Source organism: Sminthopsis crassicaudata, chromosome 4, assembly GCF_048593235.1.
Source record: "Sminthopsis crassicaudata isolate SCR6 chromosome 4, ASM4859323v1, whole genome shotgun sequence".
NCBI lineage: Eukaryota > Metazoa > Chordata > Mammalia > Dasyuromorphia > Dasyuridae > Sminthopsis > Sminthopsis crassicaudata.
Genome location: NC_133620.1, coordinates 91,556,703 through 91,570,752, shown reverse-complemented (window position 1 = coordinate 91,570,752; position 14,050 = coordinate 91,556,703). Strand labels below are relative to the sequence as shown.

Here is a 14,050-nt window from a genome sequence, read left to right as displayed (position 1 = left end):
CACTACACCAACTAGCTGCCCCATAGTACCAAATCTCAATGAGTTTATTTTATATTCACGTTCATGGTGACTTATGTGTTTGTATTATTATTGTTATTATTATTATTATTATTATTATTATCTTGAGAACAGTAAGGTAAATTGACTAAGTATCTCATAAAGTAATGTTTGTTCACAGCACATTTTCTTTTAAGGTCATTGGTTCCTATAAAATAGTTTTATAAAATTTAAGTGTGTTCTCCCTTAGAACATATCTAATATAAAATGAGGTGCCACTACATTAAAATGTTATCAAATACATGCACATATTATGAGTGGTGAATCAATCTTTGATTTCCTGTGATTTTAAAGTATATTCATATGTTTTACAAATTTTGGTAAAGAATATGGCCTATCCAGAATATCCTTATTTTTCCATTATAGATTTCATCCAGAGAATGCACAAGAATTTATTTCCATCAAGAAGACTAAGAGTGAAAGTTGGAAATGTGATGTAAGGAGCTTATTTTTTATTTCTTTAAAAAAATAAAACTATGGTATGTACTAATTCCTCATGATAACACCATGGAGAATTGAGGGATGTATTTTTTCAGTGATCATCTATATGTAAGAAACCGTATAAGGGATATCATTGAGATACTGTATAATTAGAAAAATTGGTGGCCAGATATAGAAAGCCTGAGTACTCCATTGTTACACAAAATAGGATGAGACTCAGACAAAGGCCACTGGTGTGCTAGATTCTTCATGGAGAACTTATGGAAGGACATTGGCAAGAATTACACAGATTGTGTGTGGGGATAGTGTGTATAGATTGCGATTTTTAGTAAGGAATGGAGCACTCAGATAGACTCATTGAAGTACTGAAAAGCTGAAATTGTGATTTTGTGGTTCATTAATATTATCAAAATAATAGCAAAGTTATTCAATCACTAAGTAATTATATTTACCAATTTGTAGACATTAAATGCCAGTACTGTGTTAAGCAATGGGGATACAATGAAAGGCAAAAGATAGTCCCTGTCCTCAGGGAAAATGGATGCAAAAAACTATTTTCAGACAAGTTTTATTTAGGAAAAGTTGGAAATAATTTGGTATTAAAATTAAGGAGGATTGGGTAGGATTTTTGCTGGAACCTGAAAAAAGCCAGGAAAGGAAGGAGGTGGCGAGGCGATGAGGAGGGATAGCATCTTAAGCATGAGGGACAGGCAGTGAAAATGCACGATAGCAAGAAAGGCAGTGTCATAAAATCAGAGTAGAAAGGTGGAGGAGGCAGGACAAATTATGAACTACTTAGAATGTCAAAGAGGATTTTGTTTTTGATCCTGGTGGTGATTGAGAGTCATTGAAATTTTTTGAATGAGGTATTAGAAACAACCTTTTGACAACTGAGTGGAGGATTGAACAAAGTGGAAGTCATCTGGGGAGATGAAGCACCAAGATACTGCAGTAGTCCAGGTATGGGATGATGAGGACCAGCCTGCGTCAGGGTGGCCGCAGTTCAAGAGACAGTAGGATATGATCTAGATACCTATTACAATTTATATTTTCTTTTCCAGTACCGTAGTAGGTAGTCATAAAGCATTTAGGAAGTACACATCAGGAGTATTTAGTGATGGATTGTAGAAGCAGCACTTCATTGATTACTTGACTTCTTTTTTAGGTCTTGGATTCCTCACGTGAATAATAATTATAACTGAAATAAACATGCTGCCTTAATGTTTGCAAAATGATTTTCATACATTAACCCATTGTATTCTTTAAATCATATTGTGAAACACTTGGTTCCTTTTCCCCCATCTTATGGGTAAGGAAAAAGATTCATAATTGTATTAGCTTTCAGTTTAACCTGTAAAGGAGTTGTCCAAGGCTAGTAAAAGTATGAGGTAGAAGAGGTATTCCTTTCTTCAAGTCCAGCAGTCCTGAAGAATCACAGAGTCCCCAATTTTTATAATAATAATTGTAATATAATGATAATAATAATAAATTGCTTTGTAAAGCTTAAAAGTGCTATATAAATGCTAGTTAGTAGTAATAACTAATATTTATATAGTACTTTAAGCTTTGCAAAGCCTTTGTTTTTTCTCATTTAATCCTCCCTATTCTGTGAAATAGATATTATTATTCTATTTTACAGATGAAGAAACTGAGATACAGAGGTTAAATAGTTTGTCCAGAGTCATGAAGCTAGTAATGTCTAAAGCAAAATTGTAAGTTTTCATGCTTTTGGGTCCAGTATTTTAATGCCACCTCCTTGTCACAAGCAGTACAGTTAAATAATGGTCATCCAGCATTTACTTAAAAGTAAAATTGGACAGAAGTGAGTGCAAGGGATAATATAAAAAAATTACCTGTGCATGTGTTCTGTCAATAAAAAGTTATAATAATAATTTTTAAAAGTAAAATTGGACAATCAGGCAAAACTTAAAACTCTATTCTAAAATGATCATTACATTTTGAGCAATCTTAAATCTGTCTCTTTATTCTTTATTCAAATTATTCCTCATTCTGCCTTTTGGAGAACCATATTGAATAAATCTGAACTCTCATTTATCTGACTGTCTTTTTGTTTCTTGGAGGTGGCTGTCGTAATACTACCTCTAGTCTTCTTACTGAACATCCCCTGTTACTTTAGTCAGTTTTCACATGGCATGAGTACATTCACTAGCCTGGTTGACCTGTCGTACTCTCATAACTATCCAGCTTACAGTGGCACATTTGGACACAGAACTGTAGATGGGATCCAGTCATGGCAGAATATAGCTGAAATGTTTTTTTAGGGAAATATGATTGATTTAATGCAGCCTAAGAGAGCTTTAGATTTTTTTTTTTTTTTTTTTTTAGTATAATGTTTGCATTTATTCAGATTTTTTTTTATTATATATATATATATATATATATATATATATATATATTTTATAATATTATCCCTTGTATTCATTTTTCCAAATTACCCCCCCTCCCTCTATTCCCTCCCCCCGACGACAGGCAATACCATACATTTTACATGTGTTACAATATAGTCTAGGTACAATACATGTGTGCGAATATCATTTTCTTGTTGCACAATAAACATTAGAATCCGAAGGTATATGCAACCTGGGCAGACAGATATTAGTGCTAACAATTTTCATTCCCCTCCCAGTGTTTCTTCTCTGGGTGTAGCTACCTCTGTCCATCATTGATCAACTGGAAGTGAGTTGGATCTTCTTTATGTTGAAGATTTCCACTTCCATCAGAATACATCCTCATACAGTATTGTTGTTGAAGTGTACAGTGATCTTCTGGTTCTGCTCATTTCACTCAGCATCAGTTGATTTAAGTCTCTCCAGGCCTCTCTATATTCCTCCTGCTGGTCATTTCTTACCGAGCAATAATATTCCATAACCTTCATATACCACAATTTACCCAACCATTCTCCAACTGATGGACATCCATTCATCTTCCAGTTTCTAGCTACAACAAAAAGAGCTGCCACAAACATTTTGGCACATATATGTCTCTTTCCGCTCTTTAGTATTTCTTTGGGATATAATCCCATTAGTAGCGCTGCTGGGTCAAAGGGTATGCACAGTTTGATAACTTTTTGGGCATAATTCCAGATTGCTCTCCAGAATGGCTGGATTCTTTCACAACTCCACCAGCAATGTATTAGTGTCCCAATTTCCCCACATCCCCTCCAACATTTGTCATTATTTGTTCCTGGTGTGTAGTGGTATCTCAGAGTGGTCTTAATTTGCATTTCTCTGATCAGTAGTGATTTGGAACACTCTTTCATGTGAGTGGATATAGTTTCAATTTCTTCCTCTGAGAATTGTCTGTTCATATCCTTTGACCATTTATCAATTGGAGAATGGTTCGGTTTCTTATAAATTATGGTCAGTTCTCTATATATTTTGGAAATGAGACCTTTGTCAGAACCTTTGTTTTTAAAAATATTTTCCCAATTTGTTACTTCCCTTCTAATCTTGTTTGCATTAGTATTATTTGTACAGAAACTTTTTAGTTTGATGTAATCAAAATCTTCTATTTTGTGATCAATAATGATCTCTAGTTCTCCTCTGGTCATAAATTCCTTCCTCCTCCACAAGTCTGAGAGGTAGATTATCCTCTGTTCCTCTAATCTATTTATTATCTCCCTCTTTATGCCTAAATCACGGACCCATTTTGATCTTATCTTGGTATATGGTGTTAAGTGTGGATCCATATCTAATTTCTGCCATACTAATTTCCAGTTTTCCCAACAGTTTTTTCCGAATAATGAATTTTTATCCCTAATGTTGGAATCTTTGGGTTTGTCAAAGATTAGATTGCTATAGATGTACCCTTTTTTGTCCTTTGTATCTAATCTGTTCCACTGATCTACCGGTCTATTTCGTAGCTAATACCAAATGGTTTTGGTGACTGCTGCTATATAATATAGCTTTAGATCAGGTACACTTAGACCACCTTCCTCTGAGTTTTTTTTCATTAGTTCCCTTGCAATTCTTGACCTTTTATTCTTCCATATGAATTTTGTTGTTATTTTTTCTAGGTCATTAAAATAGTTTCTTGGGAGTCTGATTGGTATAGCACTAAATAAATAGATTAGTTTGGGGAGTATTGTCATCTTTATTATATTCGCTCGGCCTATCCAAGAGCACTGAATGTCTTTCCAATTATTTAAATCTGATTTTATTTTTGTGGCAAGTGTTTTGTAATTTTTCTCATATAATTCCTGACTTTTCTTTGGTAGATGGATTCCCAAATATTTTATACTCTCAACATTTGTTTGGAATGGAATTTCTCTTTGTATCTCTTGCTGTTGCATTTTGTTAGTGATATATAAAAATGCCGAGGATTTATGTGGATTTATTTTGTATCCTGCCACTTTGCTGAAATTTTGAATTATTTCTAGTAGCTTTTTAGCAGAGTCTTTGGGGTTCTCTAAGTATACCATCATGTCATCTGCAAAAAGTGATAGTTTAATTTCCTCATTTCCTACTCTAATTCCTTGAATCTCTTTCTCGGCTCTTATTGCCGAGGCTAGCGTTTCTAGTACTATATTGAATAGTAATGGTGATAGTGGGCAACCTTGTTTCACTCCTGATCTTACTGGGAAAGGTTGCAGTTTATTTCTATTGCATATTATGCTTACTGACGGTCTTAAATATATACTCCTGATTATTCTAAGGAATAATCCATTTATTCCTATACTCTCAAGAGTTTTTAGTAGGAATGGATGTTGGATTTTGTCGAATGCTTTTTCTGCATCTATTGAGATGATCATATGGTTCTTATTAATTTGATTATTAATATGGTCAATTATATTAATAGTTTTCCTAATATTAAACCAGCCCTGCATTCCTGGAATAAATCCTACTTGATCATAATGTATTATCTTGGAGATGATTTTCTGAAGTCTTTTTGCTAATATCTTATTTAAGATTTTAGCATCAATATTCATTAAGGAGATTGGTCTATAATTTTCTTTCTCAGTTTTCGATCTACCAGGTTTAGGTATCAGTACCATGTCTGTGTCATAAAAGGAGTTTGGTAGGACTCCTTCATCCCCTATTTTTTCAAATAATTTATATAACATTGGGGCTAATTGTTCTTTAAATGTTTGGTAGAATTCACATGTGAATCCATCTGGCCCTGGGGATTTTTTCCTGGGGAGTTGATTAATAGCTTGTTCTATTTCTTTTTCTGAAATGGGACTATTTAAGCAATTTATTTCCTCCTCTGTTAATCTAGGGAGCCTATATTTTTGGAGAAAGTCATCCATTTCACTTAAGTTATCAAATTTATTGGCATAAAGTTGGGCGAAGTAACTCCTTATTATTTCTCTAATTTCCTCTTCATTGGTGGAAAGATCCCCCTTTTCATTTGTAAGACTATCAATTTGATTTTCCTCTTTCTTTTTTTTGATCAAATTTACCAAAGGTTTATCTATTTTATTGGCTTTTTCATAAAACCAACTCTTGGTTTTATTTATTAATTCAATAGTTTTTTTACTTTCAATTTTATTGATTTCTCCTTTTAATTTTTGTATTTCGAGTTTAATTTTTGGTTGGGGGTGAGAGCTTTAGATTTTTTTTGGCTGACTTGTCCTGTTGCTTGTTCATAATAAAATTGTAGTTGCACTAATTTTTTTTTCAGATGAATCTATTGTAGAACACATAATTCCTCTGTCTTGTATTTTTAAAGGCTATTTATAACCTCTTATATGTATGATTTGAAATTTACTAGAAATAAATGTAATCTTATTTTCTTTGGCCTTTTCCTTCATGCCTTACTGCTCTTATCTATTAACAAGTCATGGCACTCTTCTGTGCTGTTTTGTTTAATGATGTCTTCAATTTGTAGAGATTCACTTATCATCTCTGCACTGATGATTCCTATATCTACTTTTCTAGCCTTACTCTCTTCTGACTCCCAGTTTTGATGTATGGCCTAATTGCCTATTATGTCTTGACTATGCAGGTAGTACTGCAGATATCTTAACCTCAGCATATGTCTAAGACTAAATTCATTATTTTTCTTCTCAAATCCTCTCTTCTTTCACATTTTCCTATTACATCATCATCCCATTCATATAGACTTGCAAACTTGGTTTCTTCTTGATTTCTCATAATCTCTCACTTTCTTTACTGTCCATTGCTTAGTCCTGCTGATCTTTATAGCTGATCTTTTTTCATGTAAGCCCCCTTCTTCCCTGACACTGCTACTATCTTACACTCCAAATTGCAATGTCCTGCAGTGGGCATGCCATAAGTCTCTCCCTACCCTAGTCTATGCTTCACTTGGCTGTCAAAGTGACCTTCTTAAAGCCTATCATTTCACTTCTGTACTTAATAAACTCTAGAACTCCCTTTTTTTCCTGGATCAAATATAAAATTCCTTGCTTGACATCCCAAAACCCTCATAACTGCCTTTTTCCTCTTATATTTTTCTTCCTTTTTTTTGTGATGCAGTGACAATAGGCTTCCTTTTTGCTTACTCAGACAAGACACTATTTTCCCACTTGTTCATTTTCACTGATTATTTCTCAGTACCTAGAATTCTATACTGCCTGGCCTTCCTAGTGTCTTCAAAATCCCACAATCTATAAGACTTCTTTCCCAGTTATCAATTCCAGTGCTTTCTGTCTGTTAATCATCTCTAATTAATCTTCTTTGTAGTTTGTTTGGATGTAGTTGTTTACATGTTGACTCCCCCTTTAGCCTTTTTTTGTATTACTTATTTTATGTTTTTATCTCTTTTAACATCGATTATAGTATCTTGCACAATGGGAGAAGGAGAGAGTAAGCCTGTAATTTCAATATAGGGTACCTTCAGGTGCAGATTTATATGTTTTCTCCATCCTATTTAGCCTTACTGTTATCTGATGTGGGAATTGAATCCAGCCCTTGGTAGTTTTGAGGCTAACTATATATTCTTTAGCATGTAGTATGCAAATATTTGTTGAATGAATGAATATGTAGCATGGCTTAAATCTAAATGGAAATGATGGGCTTGATATTGAATTGGAATTTGCTTCTAATAACTTGGAGACTAAAGCTGTCTTTTTTTGTTCAGCACTAGAATGCAGCAATAGTCATGTGCAGACTTTGTGGTGGGTGAACTTTTTCCTGGAAATAAGATTAACATCAATTATAGTATCTTGCACAATGGGAGAAGGAGAGAGTAAATAAGCCTGTAATTTCAATATAGGGTACCTTCAGGTGCAGATTTATATGTTTTCTCCATCCTATTTAGCCTTACTGTTATCTGATGTGGGAATTGAATCCAGCCCTTGGTAGTTTTGAGGCTAACTATATATTCTTTAGCATGTAGTATGCAATTATTTGTTGAATGAATGAATATGTAGCATGGCTTAAATCTAAATGGAAATGATGGGCTTGATATTGAATTGGAATTTGCTTCTAATAACTTGGAGACTAAAGCTGTCTTTTTTTGTTCAGCACTAGAATGCAGCAATAGTCATGTGCAGAGTGGTGGGTGAACTTTTTCCTGGAAATAAGAGTTACTTATTAATTACTTTTTGTAATTCTTACTTTCTATAAGCAAGATCAATCTTACTTTCTATAAGCAATTCTTTTAATTGCTTAAAAATTTGACTTTCACATTTTAAGAATTTAAAAAATAATGATAAATATTTGTTTAAAAAACAAGTTTAAACAGCAGTTTAAAAGTTATATTGTGGTTTTGTTAGTGGTTCCTTTCTTAAATAATCAGTAAGCATTAAATACCTTTTATATGCCAAGTTCTGTACTGAGCACCTTAGTGCAAACTAAAGTAAAAGGTACTCTCTATCCTTTCATATTCAACATGGTAAAAGAAGAAGCCAGATATACAGTGCATAGCATATTGGGCCTGGAGTCAGTTAGGTAATAATTCATTTTGCACTTAATCCGTTGTAGTGATTTTAAAATTTTTTATCATTTTAATGGAAGGCAACATGATATATTGGATAGAAAGCTGGCCTCAAATGTCTTCAAGTCCTATTTCTGATGCAGATTGGCTGTTTGATCCTGTGAAAAACACTCCTTAGTATTCTAGGCTACTCTCTATAAGGTATTGACAGAGTATCAGTCTTCTTTAATAGAGAGAATTTTCTTACTCTGTGAAGTTTTCTCTTGCAATGTAAGTACAGGTCCATTCCCTAATCATGTAAAAGTTATTCTTTTGTGCTGTACTTTGTCTTTCAAAATCTTTTCCCTAGGAACTTGACTGAAAAAAATTATTTTGCTTACATAATGACTTGTTTTCATTATTATTTAATTTTGATACTAGACTATTTTATTTGAAAATGTACTTTTTAGATTTGTAAGAAGTCATTTACTCGAAGACCACACTTGGAGGAACATATGATTCTTCATTCTCAAGACAAACCTTTTAAGTGCACCTATTGTGAAGAACATTTCAAGTCACGATTTGCACGGTTAAAACACCAAGAAAAGTTTCACCTAGGTATGTAAATCATTGTTAATAACCAGTGATGTTAGCGGAAGCTATTACATGAGCCACTACTCCCTTGATAACTAGAATAAAATATATTTTATTTAAACATTTTTCTTTTATAAAAGTTTAGTATTTTATATTTACCCCAATTTCATATACAAACAATTTTAGCTCCCCCCCCCCCAATTTTGTTCCAAATTCTTCGTCTGTCCTTCCCTCCCCCCATTGAGAAGGTAAGTAATTTGACATAGGTTATACTTATGTAGTGATGCAAAACATATAGCTATATGCTGTAAAGAAAACAGACTAAAAAAATAAATAATAAAGAAACTAAAGAGATATGCTTTGATCTGCGTTCTGACTCCCATCAGTTCTTTCTCTGGAGAGGGATAACATTTTTTATCAAAAGTCTTCCAGAATTATATTGGATCACTGTATTACTGAAATAACTAAGGTATTTACAGTTTATCATCATACAATATTGCTGTTATTGTTTGCATTGTTCTCCTATTTATATTCATTTCACTTTGCATGAGTTCATGTTTTCCCCTAGTTTTTTTTTTTTTGAAAGCATCCTGCTTATCATTTCTTAAAGCACAATAGTATTCCATCACAATCATATATAGTAACTTGTTCAGCCATTTCCTAACAGGTAAGCAGCAGCTCTTTCATTCTCAGAGTATCGTCTTCCACTGTACTTGATGAGACTTTAGCCAGCAACTCTTGACCAGAACTTAACCCAACAGCAAGTGTGAATTTATGTTGTCTAGATCTAAATTGGATCCTGGAAAGCCCAGAAATGCAGTCTATTGATCATTCTGCAGAAGACCTCATATTTGAGCTTCCTTTGATTTTTTGAAGAGTACAGAACATTCAGTATCCAGAGAAAGTAAAAGCAGGACTCTAGATAAGATTCATTAGGATTATGTAAAGAAAACATAGTCTCATTATTAGCTGTAGGGCCTGACCCTACCATGAAATCTCAAATCTGGTAAGTAAGGTCGGGTTAATGAGTTAAAAAAAAAAAAAAAAAAAAAAAAAAGATAAAGAGCTGTTATGGCCTAGGGCTTAAATCCAGAAGATTATAACTTCAAAACACATAGAAGCAAAGGGTCTTAAAAAAAAAAAAAAAAGTTGGCCAAAAGGTCAATTATAATTCCTGTGAGAAATGAAGTTTTTTTTTTTTTTTTTTAAAGTTAAAAATATTATAAATGAAATGAGAATGTTAGAGGAAGGATTTAGAAAATTAGTGAGTTTTTTTAGAGAAAGAGAGTGAAATATTAAAACAAAGTCAAAAGTTTTCGAAAAAAGTTAGGATATTGTTCATCAAAAACAGTTAATATAGAAGACCTTGTTCAATTCTATTAGTCATGTCCAATTTGTGGTTTTCTTGGCAAAGCTACTAGAGCAATTTGCTATTTCCTTTTCTTGATCATTTTGAAGATGAGATTAAGACAAACAGGGTTAAGGAGCTCTCCCACCATCACACAGCTAACTGTCTGAGGCTGGTTTTGAATTCAGTTCTTTCTGGCTCTACTTCAGAATTCTATCACTCTGTCACCTAGCTATCCAGAAAGTAGATTAAGAATTGTTGAACTCCTCAAAAATTAAGACCAAAAAATGAAGCTGTGTATTGTATTTTAAGAAATATGAAAACAGCCTCGATATATTAGACCAGGAGAGAAAAATGAAAATAGAATTCATTCATCATCTAAAAGAAACATTCCAATGAAATATCCCCAAGAATGTCATAGCCAAAATCAATAGCATCTAGGTTTAAAAAAAAAAATGTACTGCAAGCTATCAGAACGATGAGTTTTGAATGAAGCTATATAGTTAGTATCAGACAAGATTTAACAGATGTCACTTTGAAAAAAGGAGAGAGCATGGACTATGATATTTCAAAAATTCAAAAAGATTTAGACTTTTAAAAATGCATAAAAAACACAAATGAAAAAGGAATCACATAAGGATGAAGTTTGCATTATTTGCATTTTAATGGAGGGTGTGGTGACAAAAGTGTCTTCTCAGAAACTCTTGTTGTCAAGGTTCATAGGCAGTCAAATAACATGAAAAGCCTGGTAGTTATTTTGTATTGAAATCTTAAAAGAACAGAGAAGGAAAAAAAGATCCCCTAGGGAAGAATAGAGAGAGGAAACTGGAAAATGGAAGTAGAAACCTATGTAAAAGTGAAGAGTGGAGAAAAGTGTTTTTTGAACTTCATTTTCATGTTAATTGGGCAAAGGAGTGTAGAACACAGTTTGTTGAAGAAATATTCTTATTCAAAAGGGAAGAGAGAAGAGGAAAAAGCAGGAGTGAATAACATAATGCCTATTATGTACCAGTATTAGTATGAACTATGCTAAGTGCTTTGAAAATAACTCATTTGAACTTGGCAACAGCATGATGCAGATTGAAATGAGAATCAGTCACAAGCAGAAGAAACCATACATTTAAAGGGGATCATGAAATGGATTTAGCAGGGGAAAAAAAGTAATTTTTTGGACATTTGTTTTGCTAAACTGTATCTATATTATAAGAAGCTTTTGTTTGTATGTTTTTGTGTTTGTGTGTGTTTTAAAGTAGGTGATAATGATAGAGAAGGAAAATGATAAATGTTAGAAGGAATGTGGGAAAATTTGGACATTAATGCACTGTTAAGTTGTGAGCTGATCCAAGAGAGCAGTTTATAACTATGAACAGAGGGCTGTAAAACTGTACATATATTCTTTGATCTACTTAGGTCTGTATCCCAAAGACAGAAGAAGAAAAGGGAAAAAGGCCTATTTTTAGAAATATATTTTTTCTACTCTTTTTTTTGTGGTGGCAAAGAATTGGAAATTGAGGGGATGTCCATCAGTTGGAGAATGGCTAACAAATTGTGGTGTATGAAGGTAATAGAATACTATTGTGCTATAAGAAATGTATTGAAGAATGTTTTCAGGAAAACCTGGTCTTTGAACTAATGCAAAGTAAAGAAAGCAGAACAAGAATAATATTGTGTACAGAAATGGTAATATATGGTAATATATATGTGAATGACTTATCTATTCTCAGTAATACAATGATCTAGGACAGTTCCAAAGGACTCATGATGAAAAATGCTATCCACTTCCAGAGAAAGAACTGAGAATATCAAGTCAGAGGGAAACAAACTGTTTTTCACTTAATTTTTTGTTGGGTTTTTTTTTTTTTTTTTTTGGTCTGCATTTTCTTTCACAACACAACTAATATGGAAATATGTTTTGCATAATTGCACATGTATAATTATACCAAATTGCTTGCCATCTCAGAGAAGAGGGAAAGAGAATTTGGAACTTGAAATTTAAAAAAAAAAAAAAAAAGGTTAAATAAAAATTTTTTTAAAAAGTCATTGGAAATAACTTCAGAATAAGCTTCTAATTTGTGTATTATTTTGTTGTTTACTATATTTCCTATACTTATATAGTAAGTGCCTTGACAGTATGTAGTCTCTTAATAATTTACCAAAATATGTTAAAATTAAGTCATTAGACATTTTTCCAACAAAAATAAACTTAAATATTTTAAAAATTGAAATTAAATTTTTTAAAAAAATAAGATTTTTTATTTTTTATTTTTTTTTTACTTAAAGCCAGAGCAATGATTTAAATTACCAGCATTCTTTGAAAACATTAAATTTATTTCTGTTAACAAAGGACTTAAAATTTTTTATGTATTTTATTCCAGCTCTCCATTCTCCCTTTTCCCTTCCCTTATACAAAGGTTCACCTGCTTTAGAATCCTTTTACTTTACTTGAATAAATAACATTTTCCTTTCTCTTTTTATTTTAGGTCCATTTCCATGTGATATCTGTGGTCGCCAATTCAATGACACTGGAAATTTGAAACGACATATAGAATGTACTCATGGTGGAAAGAGAAAATGGACTTGTTTTATATGTGGAAAATCAGTAAGAGAAAGGTGAGATGTTATCCAGAGACTTCCCCTCAAATTGATATTATGATAATCAGAAAAATACTGTTAATGGTTATTTGAAAAAATGACAAATAATGATCAGCTGGAAAACCTTTGTAGGATGTTGAGCAGAATGGTAAAGAGTCAAGATTATGTCATGAGCATTGGTTGAAAGAACTGGTATTGTTCAATGTAGAGGAGAGCAGATAATGGGATATATGATGACTAGTTCAGTATTGGAGGGAGTATAATGTAGAAGAGGGACATAAGTTCTCTTTTTCACAGAAGGCAGGTCTAACAGCAGCATTTGGAAATTTCAAAAGCAAATTTGGATTTGATGGAAGGAAAAAAAATAACAAAAGGGCCTCTAAAAGTGGAATTTGTAACTTCAGGAGGTAACAGGTTCCCCATTACTGGATGAATGAGTGGGGGAGGGAAGACACTTATTTAGTACTTAATATATACAAAGCATTATACTTTTTCTAAGTGTCTTTAAGGAAAAGATGGATGGTGACTTAGATATGTTATAAAAAGGGACTCTTATTTAGGTATGAGTTGGACTAGACTTTGGAGGTCCTTTCCAACTCAGATTCCGTGATTAGCTCCGGATTTATTCATTTTTTGTCTGAAAACATTTTATTTTTGATAGAATTTCATTCCACTTTTGGACTGTTCTTATTGTTAGTAAAATTTTTCTTGTTTGAACCTGAATCCATTTTCTCAGTAAGCTCAAACTCCTTATATTGCCCTATGGATAGAGCAAATATAATCACTATTCCACATGGAAGTGCAATTTCAGGACTTTTTTTTTAAATCAGATTTTCTATTTATTATTAGGACCACAAGATCATAGATCTACAACTGGAAAGGTTCCTCAGAAGTCATCTAGTCCAATCCCCTTATTTGACAGATGAGGAAACTGAGGCCTACAGAAGTTAAGAGACTTGTTCAATGTCACAGGTAGTGTCAGGGGTGGGAATTAAACCCAGATCTTTTAATTCCAGAGTGCCTGCTGTATTGTTAGTCAGTGAACACTCAAAAGTGAAAGTTTAAATGAATCTGAATTTGTTATCAGTGATAAAAGCATCTTAGGATGGATCCTAGGCTTTAGAGTTGAAAGGGAATTTGGAGATGATCTAGTTCATTCTTCATTTTATAGGTGAGGGG

The 14,050-nt window shown here is 32.9% G+C and overlaps 1 protein-coding gene across 2 annotated transcripts in view; it reads left to right on the top strand.

Annotated features, from left to right (window-relative positions):
- ZBTB41 (zinc finger and BTB domain containing 41) overlaps nt 1-14,050 on the top strand; it is a 50,201-nt gene that overhangs the window by 15,465 nt on the left and 20,686 nt on the right. For both annotated transcript variants that reach the window (XM_074308669.1, XM_074308670.1), the window contains exons 4-6: nt 424-493; nt 8,808-8,955; nt 12,760-12,889. In XM_074308669.1, coding sequence (XP_074164770.1) covers nt 424-493; nt 8,808-8,955; nt 12,760-12,889 — 348 coding nt within the window. The remainder of the gene's footprint in view (nt 1-423; nt 494-8,807; nt 8,956-12,759; nt 12,890-14,050) is intronic.